Source organism: Dermacentor albipictus, chromosome 6 (assembly GCF_038994185.2).
Source record: "Dermacentor albipictus isolate Rhodes 1998 colony chromosome 6, USDA_Dalb.pri_finalv2, whole genome shotgun sequence".
In the NCBI taxonomy this organism is placed as follows: Eukaryota; Metazoa; Arthropoda; class Arachnida; order Ixodida; family Ixodidae; genus Dermacentor; species Dermacentor albipictus.
In genome coordinates this window covers 137786760-137806684 of record NC_091826.1, presented here as the reverse complement: position 1 = coordinate 137806684, position 19925 = coordinate 137786760, and the positions used below count along the sequence as shown (strand labels likewise).

The window sequence follows — 19925 nt, the reverse complement described above, 5'->3', positions numbered from 1 at the left end:
ACGGACGGACGGACGGACGGACGGACGGACGGACGGACGGACGGACGGACGGACGGACGGACGGACGGACGGACGGACGGACGGACGGACGGACGGACGGACGGACGGACGGACGGACGGATGATTGAGGCTCAACTCTTTGAATCGGGCGGCGGTGGTGCGTGCCACCTAGCCTTGAGTGGTACTATATGCATGCATACCTATGTATTTACTCCTTTACTTTTGCGTTGATATTATCCATGAATCACATAGCCTCCGTTTAGTTATTTCTACCTGTTCAAAGTCTATTTTACTTTCACTGTCTTTAAAATCCAAAGCTTTGTATAGTTCCCTGTTACATTCAACTGCAGGGTGAAGTTGTTTACAAGCAAGTATCAGGTGTTCAGCCGTTTCCTCCTCCTCGCCACACGCCCCGCACAACATATCTATCTCCTGGTATCTGGCTTGGTAGGTTTTAGTTCGCAGTACACCTGTCTTGGCCTCAAACAACAATGAGCTTCCCTTAGAGTTATCGTAAATATTTTCTTTTGCTATTTCTTGCTTAAACGTCCTGTATGTCTCTAATGCTGTTTTGTTTGCATCTCTGTTTTTCACATACTCATCTCTGTCTCCTTAACCTTTTTCTTGACGGATGATTCCTTACCTGTCCCCCCACTGCTGCTCAAGTATTTGCTTGACAATTTTCTAGTTGGCTTCCTCCACCTTGTGTCAACATTCCTCGTCTATAAGTAACTGAAAACCTTCCCAGCCCACCGCATTCCCCCCATTTTTCTCAATCACTCCTCAACTGCTATCTTGATACTAGCCTCTCTACCCTCGAAACAAGACCATCCCAGATCCCCCTGCACCCCAAGATTTTGTGTCTTGCTATGTGCTCCCTGAGCGAGCCTACCCTCACCATGTTGCCTAGTTTCCAACTGTTGCCGAGTTTCTGCTATCATACATATAAGTGCATTGGCAAAAGTCAGGCCTGGAACCATTACACCCTTCCGTATCCCTCGTACTACCTCGTACCTATTGTAGTTCCACAATACCCTACTCTTCATAATCGCTGCACTTCTGTTACCTTTAGTCGTTACATATTTTTCGCACTCTGTCAGATACTCAATGCCATTATTTATCCACACCCCAAGGTACTTGTATTTATCGACTATCTCCAGCATGGCCTCCTGTATCTTATGCTCGCCGCAAATGTTATCGTTAAAAAGTGTGACTGCTAATTTTTCTTTGCTAAACTTCAACCCTAATCTGTCTCCGTCTGTACCACATATGTCCATCAATCCCTGCAGATCTTCTGTGTTGTCAGCCATTAGTACAATATCATTCGTTTACATCAGTCCTGGTAATGACTGTTCAATAAATTTTCCTTGTTTGAAAACTGGTGGGAATTGAAACCGAGTCCGCTTTGCTGTATTTTGGCTTCTAATCCTTGTAGGTACAGCGTAAACGACAGAGGTGACAATAGACACCCCTGCTTAAGCCCCCCTCGCCGAATCATTGCAGGCTCCAAAACCTGCATTTCCCATTGTATAATCACCCGGTTGCATTTATATATGTCGTTTAAGAAATTGGTTACTCCATCTTGCACTCCTTAAGTTTCCAGAATGCCCCACAAGCCCTCTTGAAGTACACTCTCATTGGCTCCCTTGATATCCAAAAAAGCCAGCCATGGCGGTCTGTGTTCCTTTTCAGCTATTTCAATGCACTGTGTTAGCGAGAACAGATTGTCTTCTAGCCTCCTATGCTTCCGGAACGCATTTTGTAGCTCTCCAAGCACCCCCGTGTTCCCTACCCATGCCTGCAGTCTGTCCTTTATAATCTGCACAACCACCCTGTAAACCATTGACGTCACTGTTATAGGCCGGTAGTTATTTATGTCAGCTTTGTCCCCCTTTCCCTTGTATATCATTCTCATCCTACTTAGCCTCCATTCGTTAGGTACTTTACCATCCATTAGCATTTTGCTCACCACCTCCCTTAATGCTTTCTTAGATTTCAGGCCCAATTTCTTTATTAACATAATTGGAATACCATCCGGGCCTGCCGATATGCTACTTGGTACCATCTTCTCGGCCCTTTCCCACTCTCTTTGTTCAAGTGGAAGCAGTGGATTGACCGGGCTATCCCTCTCCGACATACTGCACGTACCATTTCTCTGTTCTGTAAATTTTTCCCTCATCATGGTTCCTATATGCTCCATTGCCTCCTCTCCTTCTAACCGAGTACCTTGAGCTGTTACTATATACCTCTGCTCTTGGCTTGTCCTATTACCCAAGGAGTTCAGATGTTGTCAGAATTTTCTAGCTGCCTGATTATCTTTTTTATTGCTTATTTCTGACAGCCATTGGGACCCTTTTGTTTATATTTAGCTGCGTTGAGCGCCCCTAGCAGAAAATATACAAATTAAAGTATGCGACCAAATTACAGTAGCTCCACTTGTGCGCTGGTTTCTAGGTTTTCATTGCGCTTAATGCGGCTGTATCCCGCTTTTTGAAGAAACAACTATCTTAGCTAGACATTCTAATGAATGCAGCAGACTTATCATTGAAGCAGCAGTGATTGCCGATGGTGACTCAGTTAGCAAGCCATCAATTGCATTAGCAGACAAAGAACTGGTTTTTCTGAGGTCGCACATGCGCTCTCGCTCATCTTAGGCCATGAATTTTGAATGCACACTCATGTCGGGTTGATGCTTTGTAGGGGGCGCTTTTGTCTTGGTGTATCAGTACATATATGTTTGTTTCTCAAAATAAAAATCAGTTGGAAGTCAGCGCTTGTCTTCGTCGTCCTTTTTTGTCCCTTGTCTATGTATGCGCTGTAAGTGATGATTGATATCATGGAGTGCCAACTAGCTCGTACCCAAACCTTGCTTCTTTAATTTAGCTAGTTTTAATTGTTTGGATGATATGAATTTAGGCTAATACGAATATTTTTCATGACCCCGTGAGATTTGTATCATCGAGATTCCACTGTACTCTATTTACTGTCTATTTACTCAAGTCCAATTTGGCCTCAATTGTAACATGCACATGCTTTCCGTGACAAAAATAAAAAAAAACAACAAAAATAGGTTTCAATTGTAACACGTACCTGTTGTCTGGGACCAAAAAAATATAAATAAATAAAAGGTCTCTTATCGTATTGGGCACCTCATGCTTTCATACAGAAATACAACTTTCTCTCATTTGCAAAAGCAAAGTTTTACTCCCAATGCACTAAAGTTGTGATGGATAAAAATGACGCACTTTTGCCCAAAAGACGAAGCATTAATTGTGCTAGCAAATTAGTAGACAGCTATAGAAAGTAAGGATAGTAGCTTTATTGGCCATATAAACTTGTAAACATTTGCTTACTAGCTAAATTAACAAACATGGTGTCACACGTGCACAAATGAACACATCTCACCCGACGAATGCACAAACTCGCCATCAAGATGCTGGAGCAAGGAGGAGCGGCAGCAGCACTGAGCAGACTGACCTTCGTGCTTGCTTCTCTCTTTCAGTGCAAACTGAGGGGTGAGAACACAGCACGCATGAAGCCCCCTCCCCCCCCCGGTGAACCTAGACTCTGTACTCATTGCAGATCAATTTAAAGATGAGGCCTGTGTGGCCACGCCATACACAGCAGCTACCAGAGCAGAACGTGTTTCTGTTTGCGCCAGTCCCGCACGAAAGTTTTGGGAACTTTGAACACTCGTGATGTAGCTTGATGTCCATCTGTCTCCACACATATGATCACTTTCTTATTAAATGAGGCATTGTGATCAACTTGTTGTGTTTTTGCAGTTGACATGTGCATGCTGATAGAGCAAACGCAGAAAACTGGAAGACAGACGGTTGACTAACCTGAGCACACATACTATAACATGTGGACGAAACCATGGCTGCTAGGCTCGAATTTTGTACGAGGCAGCCATTTTTAAATGCCGATGGCAACATGTTAAAGCAGATTTAGGGTCGCACTCAATCGTAACGCACGTGCAATTTTTGGACCCCTTTAATCAGAAAAAATGTACTCGTTAGATTCGAGTAAATAACGGTATGTATGTACAGTCGAACCTTGGTATATCGAACACTGCGGTGATCGCGAGATAGTTTGATGTAGCCATAATTCGATACATAAAATGAAGAAACACGTCAAAAACTTCTGCAAATTAATCAATGAACCAAAGTGTGCGTTAGGTTGTGCCGCGTGCAGCTGGCTTAGGCCTTGCTGGGAGTGTGCGGTCGATTGTACCGCACGCACTTAGCGTAGGCCGTGTTGACTTTGCAAGCCGCACGAAATCGGCGTGGACTTGGCCAATTCCGCGCAGCGGAACGGAACGCGCACTACCAACAACGATCCCCAATCGTGCCCCAATTGTGGCGTAGTAAATACTCATTAGAAGCTTCACACAAAGTATTTATTTGTTTAGTTGAAAGTACTGCAGCAGTGTAGCCTGTTTCTTATAGGAAGCCATGTGCTTAAACTAGGAGTCCTCAACATAGTCTAAACGATCCACAAGCAATAAATAGGCTGATGCCCTCTATTACACCACAGTAGTGGCATAGAAAGAAGGGCCAAAGCAGCTACAGCCTCAGTTGAATTTGCGAGCAAGGCAACATCACCACTCACAGTATCAACCTCGGCAGCGTCTTCGTTTGGCCGCTACTTCTGCTGCGATCTCTGCGTCCGTCAATCAAAGTGTTTTGAGACACTGTCACTAACAGAGTATTAACTGCCGCCTGCCAAGGTGTCTCTCAGTGAGCCCAGTGAGCACCCACTGTCATGTGCTTTTGCGGATGCAAAGTGCCAGTTCTCGTGAGGCACGGCAGGCGCAGAGTGCGGCACCGAGGAGTCAGTGCAGCAAATGCAATGTGTCATTGACGTCGAACTATCCAAGCTGCCACGTGTATACAACGCTGCGTTCAAATAGCACCCTCGACGTGATCGATGTGTGCAGCTATACTGCGCAGCAGTCGGGAACGCCCATCGCACCACTGCCATCTGCGGGAGTGATGCGGGAAAGTTCAGTGCCTTTAACAAAGTGCACATGGTCTGGTTTGGCGGTGTTCGATATATCCATTTTACAAACGACCCTGTTCAAAATAAAAAATAAAAGAATGCATGCGATTTTCCAGGTGATATAAAAATTTTCGATATACACAATAGGTAATTCAATATATCCGTGTTCGATATATCGAGGTTTGACTGTATATATGGCGGTTGTCTGCTCCGTGCCACTGTCAGTTACAATGCGCTCATTGAAGGGGCAAGACATTTGTCGAGGGAGCTCCTGAACAAAACTTTGCAATGTGGTGAATGCAGTATACCGTATTTAAGCACATAATGATCGCACTTTCTTCGTTAAAAAAGTATGGACGCAAATTTAGGGGTGCAATCATGACGCAGTGAAATTTTCCGCGAGAATAGTTTTTTGTTTTCATCCCGCATTTGCTGCAGGATGACAACAGGTCAACAAACGGGCGGCTGCCACTGTAACAGTGCGGGACACCAAAACAAAAATGGCGGCTGGCAGACCAGGCTGAATGCGCCGAACGTGATTTTTTTGTTCTTCTCATGAGTACATTACATGCATCGAAACAGTTTTTTCCGTAAATAATAATATCCTTAATATTGGCAAGTTTGTGGCAATAACGTAGCCATTCCCACTTTGAAAGGAGAGAAACAGAGATGGGCGCGCTTAGCTGCCAGTGACATAGAAACACAAAACGGGCATGCTGCGAAAACTGCGGCAGTTGTCTTCACTACTTTTTTAATACGGCATGTTTCTGCTAAGGTGGGCTATAAGTGTCGGTGCATGAATAGGGTACACGTCTTAACGTATCAGTGTAAATGTGGCTGCTCTCGTTGCCGCTCGCAATTTGTTGCGTGCTCACGAGTGCACACGAGAGGAATGGAAAGGCGCCTTTTTTGTTCTTGTTGACCACAACCATTATAAGGCCTACAAATAATAAAGCCAAGGCAAGTTTGATTGTAGCTTTTTTTCATGGAAGTGCAGAAAGTGATGAAAGGAATGAAATGAGGCATCTGCTTAAGAATGTTTGGTGTGTGCAGACTGCTTGGTATGTCTTGAAGAGTTGTTCACCTAGCATTTCACAGCATTCGACAGATAAGTGCGATTGTAAGTGCAATCATCATTAGCTAGACTAGGCACACAACATATCGCTGCTGCAAGTTTGGGCTGTGATCATTACACGGGAAAGGAAAAAAAATGAATTTTGGCGACAGAATTCAGGAGCGTCATTACGCGAGTGCGATCATTATGCAAGTAAATGCGATAATTAATGAATCTGAGACTTCAGGGGTCTCCACTGAATTTTTTTCTGGTGTACATGGGATCTAGCGGCCAGAAAACATGATACAATTGCACTTTGGTGATGTGCTGAACATTGGTGCTGGAAAATTCTATTTTTCAGGGACATAATAACCGGCAAAAAAGAAGCTTGACTGTGTTGGTTGTTTTTTGTGTTCTTGATTGTGAGCGTTGTTGCCGGCAAATCATAGAAAGCAAGACTGTATCAACAAAGTTCTCTTGTATATATATTTGGGTTGTATGACATTCCAGAATATAATTGGTCTTGCTCACTTACATTTGAGTGTGTGCAACAGAATTTATGTTTACGGGATTAGTAAATGAGGCTTTTTCACTATAGAATCTGCAACAACCTTTAAAAATTTTTGATACAGTAGGTGTGCTGAGCTGTGTGGAAACTTGATAACGGTGGTAAACGGGTGTAGAACAGTCACTGCCAAAAAAGCATAATAATATTGTTATGCGAAGAACGAGTCAGTAAGACGAGCAACTATTTACAGGTTATATTTACAACAGCAGTTGCAGCGCTGACCGGTTAGATTCACTGCACGAGTCCAGTTCGTTCTTTTTCCTCTTTTGTCGAGTGATGGCACCCACGTGCCTCATTCAAACAATCAAATATCACACGTGTGTAGCATGATGCCCCGGCAGCAGAAGCGACATCCCGGAGCATCTAAATGTCCTCACTGGGAGGGTGATACTGCTTCAGTCATATAACGTGCACAATATCACTGGACTGGGAAGCAGGTAGGGTGTCAGGGGCGATCTTGTAGGTCACGAAGCCTTGGTATGGGCCTGTGTAACGAGACAGCAGTTTTTCTGACATGCCGACCTGATGCGACGGAGATTATAGAAGCACCAGAGAACCAGGCGAGAAGTGCACGTCTCGGTGTCGCCGGTCGTACAAAGGCCTTTGACTCTCTTAGGATTTCAGAAGGCGGTCACGGGCAATTTCCCTTGCGTGGGCACAGGAGGCGATGGCGTCAAGTGCATATTCACTGGATGGTGCTGCGTGAACAGGGAGGGTTGTGTCGAGGGGCAGTGCTGGTTCTCGGTCAAACAGAAGGAAGAATGGGGAATAACTGGCTGTGTGGTGGCACGAGGAATTATAAGGAAATGTGACAAAGGGTAGAGTGAGGTCCCAGTCAGTGTGGTGTGAAGAGACATATTTCGCGAGCATGTCTGTGAGAGTGCGATTGAGACGCTCCGTGAGGCCATTTGTTTGCGGATTGTATGACGTGAATAGCTTGTGCCTCGTGGCACAGGACTGCAGGATGTCCGCGATAACTTTTGATAGGAATGTCTGACCACGGTCTATGAGAAGCTCCATGTAATAAAATCACGTTGCGTAGAAGAAAATCGACAACATCTGTGGCGTAGCTTGTTGAAAGTGCTTGTTTGATGGCAAAGCGCGTGGCATAATCCGTGGCCACAGTGGTCCACCTGATCCCAGAGGTAGAAAGAGGAAAAGGGCCAAGTAAGTCCAAACCAACCCGAAAGAATGGTTCCGGGGGAATGTCGAGTGGTTGAAGGTACCCCGCAGGGAATGTCGATGGTGTCTTGCGTCGCTGGCATTTCTCACACGCAGCTGCGTATCTTCGAACGAAGCGAGCAAGCCCTGGCCAAAATAAGCATCGGCGGATCCGGTCGTAGGTACGTGACACATCCAGGTGACCGGCAGTGGGGAGGTCGTGAAGTTCATGGAGAACAGCCGAGTGAAGGTGTTAAGGGACCACAAGGAGTAATACAGGGCCGTCGGGGTGAACGTTGTGGCGGTAGAGTATGCCATCTTGAAGTGTGAATAAGCGAAGGGAACTGTTGGCAAGTAACGCTTCTAGGCGGCCAATGATGATACGCAAGGACGGGTCATGGCGCAGCTCGTCAGCGACATGGAGCAGTGGAAAAACAGAGAGAACACAGGCGTCGGTGTCAGTATCAGACTTAGAGGTCGCGTCTTCGAGTGGGTAGCGAGAGAGGCAATCTGCGTCCTGGTGTTGGCATCCCGACTTGTAAGTCACTGTGTAGGGATATCCTTGAAGTCGGAGGGCTCAACGACCGAGCCGGCCAGTGGGATCCTTCAGCGACGAAAGCCAACAGAGCACATGATGGTCTGTGATTACTGAGAAGGGCTTGCCGTATAAGCATGGGCGGAACTTTGAAACAGCGCAGACGAGAGCAAGACATTCGCGCCCGGTAATCGAATAGTTGCGCTCTGCAGTTGTCAGGAGCCGGCTAACGTCGGCTATAACGCGGTTGTGTCCATGTTGGCGTTGCGATAAGACAGCGCCGATCCCATAACCACTGACATTGGTTCGGACGTCTGTAGGTGCGGACGGGTCAGAGTGGGCCAAGACCAGTAGATTGGTGAGAATTGTGATAAGGCATGAAAATGTGCCAGCCTGAAGGGAACCCCATGTCAAAGGCACGTCTTTCTTCAGAAGTTCAGTGAGGGGTCGAGAGATTGTTGCAAAGTCTTTCACGTACTGTCAGAAATAAGAACAGAGCCCCACAAACCTCTGGACGTTTTGGAAACACTGAGGTACAGGAAAAGCAGTTCCTGCTCGAACCTTCTTCGGGTCGGGTTGTACTCCGGAAGCATTGATGAGATGGCCTAGCACTGTAATCTGTCAGCGTCCGAAGTGGCATTTGATAAGTTTTATTGGAGCCCAGCCTTGCGGAAGACGTCAAGGATAGCTGCGACGCATTCAAGGGCGTCTCAAATGTAGGAGAAAACACAAGGACATCGTCGAGGTAACAAAGCCAAGTTGACTTTTTGAAACCTTGAAGCAGAGAGTCGATCATCTGTTCGAACATGGCGGGGGCATTGCATAAACCGAACGGCATAACCTTGAATTGGTAGAGGCCATCTGGAGTGACGAAAGTGGTCTTTTCTTGGTGTTGCTCATCGACCGAAATCTGCCAATAACTAGATCGAAGGTTGATGGACGAAAAGTATTTGGCACCGTGAAGACAATCAAGAGCGTCGTCGATTCGGGGTAAAGGGTAAACTTCCTTTTCACTGATCCGGTTGAGGTGGCGGTAAGCAACGCAGAAACGCCACGAGCCATCTTTCTTTTTGATGAGCACAACCGGCGATGCCCAAGGACTTGACGAGGGCTCAACAATGCCTCTGGCGAGCATCTTGTTTACTTCTTGCTGAATACCTTGCCGCTCTGCTGTGGACATGCGATATGGTCGGCGGTGAATGGGAACTGCATTACCAGTGCTTATTCGATGCTTCACAAGGGACGTCTGACCAAGTGGTCGATCGTCAGTGTCAAATATGTCGAGGTAGGAAAGCAAAAGGCGATATAGGTTGGCTGCTTGGTCAGGTGCGAGGTCAGGAGCCACCATGGGATGTAATGGGCCATCAAAGTTCAAGGCATCCTGCGGGTAATCAGGAGGATCTGGAGACGCGTCGACTGCGAAAGCAGGGATGTGGCCGTCTGTCACTGACCGGAGCGTGGCCACCGCTATGCCTTCAGGTAACACTTGCTTCGTCAAGCGAAAATTGATAATGGGGAGACACATGCGATTAGTGGCAATGGTTACGATGGAGTGTGGCATAGAGATGTCGCGCGCCAGGAGGACATCATGAATGGGTGCAAGGACGTAGTCGCCATCAGGCATGGTTGCCGTTGAGGCCAATTCGAAGAAGGTTAGGGCTTTTGGAGGTAGGCGAGGAAATTCTGTAGTGCAGAGGGTGTTCTGTTGTTCGGGGCAAACGTCTGAAAGAAGAGGAAGCTCGAGGCACAGCGTACTGGTGGAACAGTCGATGAGGGCAGAATACATCGTCAGAAAGTTGGGCCCGAATATTAGGTCATGACGGCAACTGGTCAGCATGGTGAACAGGACTGGAACTTGGCGGCCAGCAATTCCTATGTGAGCAGTGCACATACCTCTCACGGCAACAGTTGTGCCATTGGCGACGCGTACGGCTCGAGTGATGGCAGGTGTAAGAACTTTTTTGAGGCGATGACGTAGGTTAGCGCTCATTATGGACGCTTGGGCTCCAGTATCAATTAATGCCGTCAACAGAACACCATCTACGTCTACTTCAATTAGGTTCGTGTTGGTGAGGAGCGTCAATAGAGGATTTGGACAGGACAAACGTGAGGCAGCACTGCCTCCAAGAGCTGCATAGCCTAGTTTTACATCCGGGATGGTCCATAATTGGTCGGCAACGAATAGTGGTGCGGCTGGGGTGACGGGGACTGGCGGCGCTGAGGTGACGGCAAGCGAGCAGCACGACTGTCATCGACGGATACGTCAGAGGTAGGAGGCCTACAGCGAAGCGAGTAACGGCGCGGGTCGGCATATGGGTGGGAGGATGGGGAAAAGGAGCTTGAATACGGCGACGTCCAGGAGGTGCGGCAGTGGCGAGCGACGTGGCCAATGCGGAGGCAACGGAAGCAAATTGGCTTGTCGTCCGGAGTTCTCTACTTGGCAGGGTTGCGGTATCTGGGAGGAGAATACAGATCGCCATGAGGAGGAGCAGTTGGCACCGGTCGGGCATCAGGTCAGGAGATGGAGCAGGCAGCAGGAAAACCTAGGTTCGCAAATTCTTGCTGTACAACTGCCTGAATGAGGGAGATCGCTGGGGCTGGTTGGTCAATGGTGGGTTCAAGAGGGCATGAATGGAGCGGCACAAGACTTGTAGCCTCGAGTTCGCAGCGAACAATACGTATGACGTGCTCATTAAAAGCTGGTGAAGCGGTAAGGTCAACACAAGACGACGTCGCAGTTGTGTTGGAGAGTCGGGAGAACTGTGGAATGATGCGGCGGCTTTTGGCGAGCTCAAAGCGGCGGCATTCCTTGACAATGACGTTGATGGTGGATGCATTGTTGAAGATCAACAAGTTGAATGCATCTTCCACGGTCCCTTTAAGTATGTGGCCGACTTTGTCAACCTCGGCCATTTTCTCGTCAACTTTCCGGCAAAGAGCGAGCACGTCTTGTATGTACGAGACTTACAATTCTATAGAAGACTGAACTCGGGTAGCAAGCTCTTTTCTAGCAGCCAGCTGCCGACCGGTGGGATTTCCAAAGAGGTCGACGAGCTTCTCCTTGAAAGCATTCCAGCTAGAGATCTCGTCCTCATGTGTCTGGAACCAGACACGAGGAGTTCCGCCCAAGTAGAATAGGACATTGGTTAGCATAATGGTAGGGTCCCAGCGGTTGTTTTGGCTAACACACTCATACAGGTTGAGCCAGTCCTCAATGTCGACATTATCTTGGCTGGAGAATATGCCAGTGTTGTGGGGATTGGTAACCGTAACGTTCGTTGTTGTAGGCGTCGCAGGAGTAGAAGGAGACGAGGTGTCGCCACCGGGAGCCATGGCGGAAAGCAGGACGGTGCGGCCGCTGCGGAGCTTTGTGGCGAGGATGTGGAATGGCACCCTCCACCACAGTGTTATGGAAAGGACGAGTCAGTGAGATGAGCAACTATTTACTGGTTATATTTACAGCAGCAGTTGCTGCGCTGACCGGTTAGATTCACAGCGCGAGCCGAGTTCATTCTTCCTCCTGTTTTCTTGAGTGATGGCGCCCACGCCCCTCAAACAATCAAATATCATACGCGTGTAGCAATATGTACAATGCACGCTTGCACAGATGTCAAGATAGTTTCATAATCCCTGAAGACATTTTCATAAGACAAAATCGTAAGAATGGAAAAAAGCCCTACCGATCCCAGGTTTTGGGAAATCAATGTAAGCGAAGCTCCGGTAAAATGGCAAGATGAAATGGCACATCTTGGTAAGAGATGCACTGTGGACTTTAGTGATGAATATGCCCCACAGCTGTCAGCCAAGGCAGTGGGAAAACTTGACACAGCACCACGACCGACCACAGCATCTAAACGTGTGGGTTGAACGGAAACTGTTGCAACTGTCACATGCACGTGCTCTTGTGCGCATGTGCTTCAAGATGTCTCAAACAGTTACTTGGTGTGAGAGAAGTGTGCATGCATTTGTGGCCTTACAGTTAGAGCATTGGGCTGTTGTGTTGAGATACCAAGGCTTGATCCCACTATCAAATGCGTAGTTCTTTCATGTGCTGTGCGTGGACTATTAGGCAAGTCTGCAGCAGCAAGCAACTATGGTCAGCAAAGTGCGGGAGGGCTCACCAAGAGAGCTTCGTATTAAAATGGAATTCTTTGCTCATGAACGAAGATTGATTTCATTTTTTTTAATGGCTCACGGAATTTTCTTTATAAATTCCTTCTTTTGTATTTTTCCTGGCAGGAAATGTGACGCTCAGCTTGAGTGCACCCTGTAACGTGACTGCAGATGCACCTGTGGTGAAGTCTGACTTCGATGGCTTGTCGCAAGAAGGTGTGTGTTCTTTTCCATCTCCAGTGGACTGTGGGCAAATCGTTCTCAATGGAATTGAGATATAGAAGTGGGTGCAGTTCTATGTGTTGTGAGTTGGCATACGACTACAGACACAGAGATAGCAGTTATATGATTTAAATGAAACCATTCAATACAACTGGGTGTCCAGATCTGATGAGTTTCCTCCAAATGTCACCCTTGGGGAGTTCCATCAAGCAGTGCTAGACATCGCTAGTGTTAACTTCAGTTAAAGCAAACCAAAACAGTTAGTTACTTCCTCCAGTTGAAGCACCAAACTTCGGTGCAGTACTGTCACTACAACGTCATGAAAAGAATAACAAATGACGGCGGTCACTCTTTGAATCCATAACTCACTGTGTTGTAGCTCAACGGCCTGAGAGAGGAGATGTAAAAAAGAATAGAAAAGTATGCACAACTTCAGGTTATCTTAGGTTACCTTTATTGTACACAAGTGCGCAAGTTTGCAACAAACTCGAAACACATACACGTGTAGTATATGTGTCGAATACTTTTTAGAAAGGTTGATTTATTGCGTTTGCCACTTGGTGACATGTCCATCATTGATTGTAGGTATATAAAGTGGTCCAGCTATGTTCTGTTCACAATTGGAAGTGCCCTATTTACCCTATACTAATGCACCTATGAATCTAATGTGCACCCAATTTTTGTGGGCTTAAAGTAAGAGAATGAAGGGGCAGCTAAATGTAACATGCTGCCGAATTTTAAAAAATACAGCATGCCCCCCACATTCAGGATCAGAAAAATGGTGACGTCCAGAATTTACCTTCACAGGCGAGAGTCATGTTTGATCAGCATTTCATTATGAAAACAACACATTGTCATCACCATTGGCACTTCGTTGGCTGCAGACACCAGGCACACGGTTGCGGAGCAATCACTTGTGGAGGCACTGCGGCCAATTTCGCGAGAGGCTGCTTCAGGCTTGTCGAAGTACGCCTCCGACAGCATTGCTGGCACTGTGTGCAGATAGCGATCTTGGCACAGCACCAGACACAGTGGAGCTGATTATGCCAACACATTCGGTGCTGAGTTGCGTGAAATCTCGTGAAAGTGATAGCATCTCCGAAAGTTAATGGCCAAAAATAATGTTCTAGATTGTAATCGAGGAAAAAATTAACCAGTAGCAACCTGCTAAAAAAAAGTGGGCTGTCGCCATTTTGCGATGGCCATGACGCTGTGTTTGACAGCTCTAAAGGTTGGCTGTCACCAATTACACAAATGCGGTATGTGTAATTGATGCTGTGATGATGCTGTGTTTGATAGCTCTAATGGCTGGCTGTCACCAGTTACACAAATGCGGTATGTGTAATTGATGCCGTGATGATGCTGTGTTTGACAGCTCTAATGGCTGGCTGTCACCAGTTACACAAATGCGGTATGTGTAATTGATGCTGTGATGATGCTGTGTTTGACAGCTCTAATGGTTGGCTGTCACCAATTACACAAATGCGGTATGTGTAATTGATGCTGTGATGATGCTGTGTTTGACAGCTCTAATGGCTGGCTGTCACCAATTACACAAATGGGGTATGTGTAGTTGATGCTGTGATGATGCTGTGTTTGACAGCTCTAATGGTTGGCTGTCACCAATTACACAAATGGGGTATGTGTAATTGATGCTGTGGTGATGCTGTGTTTGACAGCTCTAATGGCTGGCTGTCACCAATTACACAAATGCGGTATGTGTAATTGATGCTGTGATGATGCTGTGTTTGACAGCTCTAATGGCTGGCTGTCACCAGTTACAGAAATGTGGTATGTGTAATTGATGCTGTGATGATGCTGTGTTTGACAGCTCTAATGGTTGGCTGTCACCAGTTACACAAATGGGGTATGTGTAATTGATGCTGTGATGATGCTGTGTTTGACAGCTCTAATGGTTGGCTGTCACCAATTACACAGCTGCGGTTTCGGAGTTGTATCCGATTGTAAAGTGATTTCCAGACCCATTTTCTCTGAAAGAAGCTGCGCTTTAGATTCAGGTAAATACGGTAATCACGTTGTCATGACAACAAACGAGTTCACGTGCACACAGCTGTTCTGGCCATAAATACAGTCAAACCTCAACATAACGAACCTCAATTTAACGAAATTCGTGATGTAACGAAGTATTTTAATTTCCCAATGTTAGTTCTAAAGAAAACTGTTTTTTTTTTTTTGCAATCGAACGAAGTAATTTCGTGGCATGGTTTCGATTTATTGAAGTTATTGGCCATTCCAAGCATGCACTTGGAGCCTGTATGGCTAATAAATCTGGGAAAAGAAAAACTATGAAAATGGTGGCTGAGGCAAAAGTTATTTCAAACGTCCTTCCGCATGAAAAGTTTGAGCTGCAAGAATGGCGTCAAAGCATGCACACCTGGATGTGGTAGGCAGAAAACTTCGATAGGCAGGCACACTGCAGTGCCATTTTTGGCAAACAACTTGAGGAGGCCATGCGGTGCATGGCAGCTCACAGCGCTCAGAGAAACAAGAGAGCTGGCGGTTCCTTCTGGTGCAGCTAGTCTAGTGTTGGCAGTCGCATAATCTCAAGTTTCTGAGATATGGTGCGAAGCGGTCGTTTGTGTTGTGACAAGTTTGTGGTCATTGAAATCTGTTAATGTTAGCCGGTGCACGCATGCCACCACTAAAGCTACAAACCTTACGTCGTGTAGTCTCTTTGCTGTTGTCACAGTTTCGCCAGAAGTGCTTCGCATTTCTGGCGAAACTGTGACTTTCTTTAGTGCGCATATCTTAGGCGCTCGTTCCTGCAGCAAGCATCAGCATCGTCCTCATAACCGAGTGAACCCGCACAGCGAAGGATGAAAGCAAAAGCAGAGCGCAGCTCGATATGAAAAATGGTGATAGTAAAGGGAGTGTGAGGAGGAAAACTGAGGAGGAGGGTATGGCAAAAGCATGAGAAGAAAAGCGTAGTGCCACACAAGGCAGGCTCTGCGGCAATGACTGCGATGTGATGGCACCTCAGTAGCGCACCGTTTGTTCACCGATAGCATGCGTCGGGCGCATTCACCGATGCCATATACGGAAACAAAGCACTGCATGAGCGGAGGTCTGTCTGTGGCGGCTGCTGTGAATCACGCGTCACTCACGGGCAGCCTCTCGTGATTTCCAGATGGGTGAGGCACCACACTTCGCTCTGTTTGCAGCCAGCATGCTGCACGAGACAGATTGTCTGTGCCAGCCAATATATCATGAAATAAAAATACATGTAGAGCTGCACTCAAATTTCGCATTAAGAGTATCATTATCATTGGTGAATTTTTTGTTGCCAAGGACAAATATCTGTATCTTTTTATGCTTTTGTTTTTAATTTGTGGGCACCAGCTACGAGCACTAAGCGTGGCCAGCTATAGTGTCCAAGATCTACAGTGCCGTGCAATACAACACACGGAAATCTTGGACACTGTGAGCCACATTGAAGCATTGCTCTCCGTGTCATCTGCACCGCGCTCACTGGCACTCATAACTGCACTATTATGGGCCGACCTTCTAGCTATTTGTTTAGAAGTGCTTACTAACGTGATAACATCCACCAAGAATGCTCTGCGAATTTGTGAGATTGTTTTTACTGCTGAAGCTTTAAAACCTCAAACTAACGAACTTTGCAATTTAACCAAGTTTTTTTGCTGCAAGTACAACTTCCTTATATTGAGGTTTGACTGTGTATTACTTCTTATAAGTCAATACAGCAGTGATGATGCTTATGTTGATATGGTACCGATAAATGTAATAGTTCAGACGAGTAGATAACATTGTACTTTTCTCTCGGAAGAGTGTAGCCAACTGGGCCATGGCGTCACCAACAAATTGTGAGTGTTGAAGCCAGCGATGGTCCACCAGGAACTTCTTGCGTTTCTCGCTGCAGCGCATGGGACAGTCTTAAACCAGAAACTTACCAGACAGCAGGGAGGTCAAGGCAAGTTTCATTAAATGTAGAAGTCAGCAGCCCCTCAGAGAAGCCATATTGGCTTCCTCACAAGAACGTTAATTATGTAGGAGAGGGATGGCATGCCTGTGTAAAAACAGAGACACTGACCGAATAAAAGCACTAGCAGGTTAAAAAAAGCAGTGACACTTTGGCTCCCACAAGAGAGCCGAAACATCTTCTCTTTGTGCTTTCATTTTGTCCCTGTTTTTACACAAGTGTGCTGTGTTTATCCCTGACCAAACAAGCTTTCGTCAAACCCAATGTTTTTTAGGGAAGTGGTGTTTCAACTTTCCCTTTAAAATAATTCGGGATGTGAAGCCTTACACTTCCACTCTTAGCCTCCACCAGGCACTCGGGTCTACGGCCGGCTGTGTTGCTGGCGAAAAATCTTGGAATCTCGTCCACTTTGCTCTAAAACCTCCTTGGCCACCATCTGGCTTCTCACCCGTACAGTCTCCTTCCTCTGTGCACCACTGTGGAGGATGTTAATCGGCCCAGACATTTTGTTCTTGTGAGGCAGGCGTGTGTTATCTTTGTCTTCACCTGGATTTTGTCATAACCCTTGTGACCTCTACGCTGACATTGTATTTGTATCGATGCACTCCACACACAGCATTCGCACGCCTTTCTGATCAAGCCATATAGGCGCATAACGGGGCCTTTGGGATCGGTGGTTGTTGTTCTCATGGAGGCCATGTTTACTGCATGTGTGGGCAACTCGTTGATTGCTTACTACTGTTTTTCTCTTGCTTGGTGATATTTTCCTTTGATGTGCTTCTGTATAGTTCATGCATCTGTATTTTGAACTCTCATTTCTTTCTGTTCTGTTGCAGATGTTCACTCCCATCTTGAACCTCAGATCACCACCAGAAGTCGCTCTGGGAGTGTGATCATAAAGAAGCAAGACTGGATCACTTCGCTCAACCTTGGAGGAGGAGGGTAAAAGAGGCGCGGGTGCTACCCAAGTGTGTCGACTGAGGTTAAAACGTTGGCGGGCTAGTTGGTTAGAATCCATGGTAGAATGTATAAGCGCGACTGGACGAGAATGTAGAAAGAAACAGATACACAGACACAGCGCTTCACTTTCAACTATAGATTTTATTTTCACACGCATGGATAAATATGTACTGTGTAAGCGGAAACAAACGTAACAGCAAAAAAGAACATTGAGTAGTGCATTTCGATGAACTGAACATGTGTGCAAGGCAAGGGAAAACATGTACTGCAATGGTCACAGAGATAAACCGAGGAATCGTATCTCCTTTTTCGATAGTGACACCAAAGGCATGCTTACACACTTTTGCGCTAATTTTGTAGGCCTCTGCAATCTCCCTCGTCATCCTGCTATGAGCCTTATGCAGAATCGAAGTGCTTTCAAACATGGGCTTGCAGGAACAATCTCAGCAGTGAATATCCAAATGACCCGAGATTACCCTAGTGACGTTATATCGATGCTCTTTTAATCTCTCGTTGAAGCATCTGCCGGTTTAACCAATATACGTTCTTCCGCATGAAATTGGGTTGGCATAGACAACGTTAAGAGTACAGGTCACAAATTGTTTGCGACGTTGGGTAGAACATGCGTGCTTTTTGTTATTCTCTGTGTTAACCTGTTTGCATAGTTTCTGTGACGCTCAGGGGCAGAGAAAACCTCGTCTACCCCCGATTTTGCTGCTATTCTTCTGAGATTATGTGAAATGCAATGAATGTATGGTACCACAGTAACTTTCTTTGCTCTAGCATTGGTACTGCTTCCATTCGGCGTGTTTTTGCGCTTCTTGCTTAAGCCCTCCGCGACAGAAGTTGGCATACGTACCGGGTAACCAGAATCTGCCAGGCACTTGGCCTGCTCTCTGAAACTGGCTTCCATTTCGCGGTTACACGACTTCATCATATAATTGTTGAAACACGATGTTACTACGGCGCGTTTTACAAGTTTTGAATGAGCGGAATGAAATGGTAGGACTGGATTATTGCTTCTCGGCTGATTACTCCAGCATGTCATTTGTGGATAAAAGTACAATCCCAACTCTAAAAACCTTACGAAATTGCCTATGGGGGCTTCATGTGTCAAAGACAAAGGGGACAACACTGTAGTGAATGAGGTTACGGTTTTTGAAACCAACAAGTCAAAATTGTCTGATTTGTTATTTAAAATGATTAGAAAATCGTCAACGAATCTGAACACTTTCGCGACATCGGTGTCATTTTTCAGGCATTCATCAAGAACCTAGTCGTGGTTAGCTAGATACAAGTCACTTAAGCAGGGAGCGATAGGGTAATCTAGGGTCAATCAAACGTCACTAGGGTAATCTCGGGTCATTTGGGTATTCACTGCCGAGATTGTTCCTGCAAGCCCATGTTTAAAAGCACTTCGATTCTGTACAAGGCTCATAGCAGGATGACGAGGGAGATGTAGAGGCCTACGAGATTGCAAAATTAGAGCAAAAGTGCGTAAACATTCCTTCGGTGTCACTATTGGAAAAGGAGATACGATTTCTCGGTTTATCTTTGTGACCATTGCAGTACATGTTTTCCCTTGCCTTGCACACGTGTTTGGTTCATCGAAATGCACCACTCAATGTTCTTTCTTGCTGTTACGTTTGTTTCCGCTCACACGGTATTATTTATCGATGTGTGTGAAAATAAAATTTATAGTTGAAAGTGAAGCGGTGTGTCTGTGTATCTGTTTCTTTCTATGTCCTCGTCCAGTCGTGCTTATATACTCTACCATCGACTGAGGTGTTTTCACTGTTATCATGAGAGCCACGCATGTTGTGTTGCTCAATTTATCAGTCTGGTTTTATTCACTGAGGAAGCAAGCTAAAAATATCTGCTTCCTGTTTCTTTCAGAGGCCGTGGCAATAGATAGTGATGAAGGAAATCGCACCAGTGCAAGAGCTAAGAATAAAATTTAGATTGTCCTTACAGTGAAATAAAAGCAGACCATTGAACAATATTATTACGGGGATGTTGGGAGTATAGAAGATTATATTTACAATATATATACAAAATGAGTCTGAGTAGTTAAGATGGCTGACCATCAACAACCCGCAGCAGCCAGCATCTCGCAATCTTCTTCTTCCTCTCTTCATTCATCCTTCCGTAACAAGACCCCCGGATGGTGAAGTGCCGTCTCAGCGCATGGTAGGTGAAGAACTGCGAGCAAAGTATAGTTTCAGCCGCGAAACGTGCATGCTATCAAAGGGCGGCGGACTTCAGGATGGATGAAACTGTAACGGCGTGATCTCGTAATTGACGTCGTTAACTTGAGGTAGGACTACATAAGGCCCTCTGTAGCGAG

The 19925-nt window shown here is 46.1% G+C and overlaps 1 protein-coding gene across 3 annotated transcripts in view; it reads left to right on the top strand.

The window, feature by feature from the left end:
* Positions 1-19683, top strand: part of LOC135902248 (protein FAM185A) — a 117356-nt gene extending 97673 nt beyond the window's left edge. The window contains exons 7-9 of one of the 3 annotated variants that reach the window (XM_065432233.2): positions 12562-12651; positions 17455-17560; positions 19475-19679. In XM_065432233.2, coding sequence (XP_065288305.1) covers positions 12562-12651; positions 17455-17560; positions 19475-19493 — 215 coding nt within the window. In that variant the 3' untranslated portion in view covers positions 19494-19679. Of the gene's footprint in view, positions 1-12561; positions 12652-17454; positions 17561-19474 lie in introns of those variants that run through there. The other 2 variants (XR_010564462.2, XM_065432234.2) reach the window with 2 other exon arrangements.
* The last annotated feature ends 242 nt before the right edge of the window (positions 19684-19925 follow it).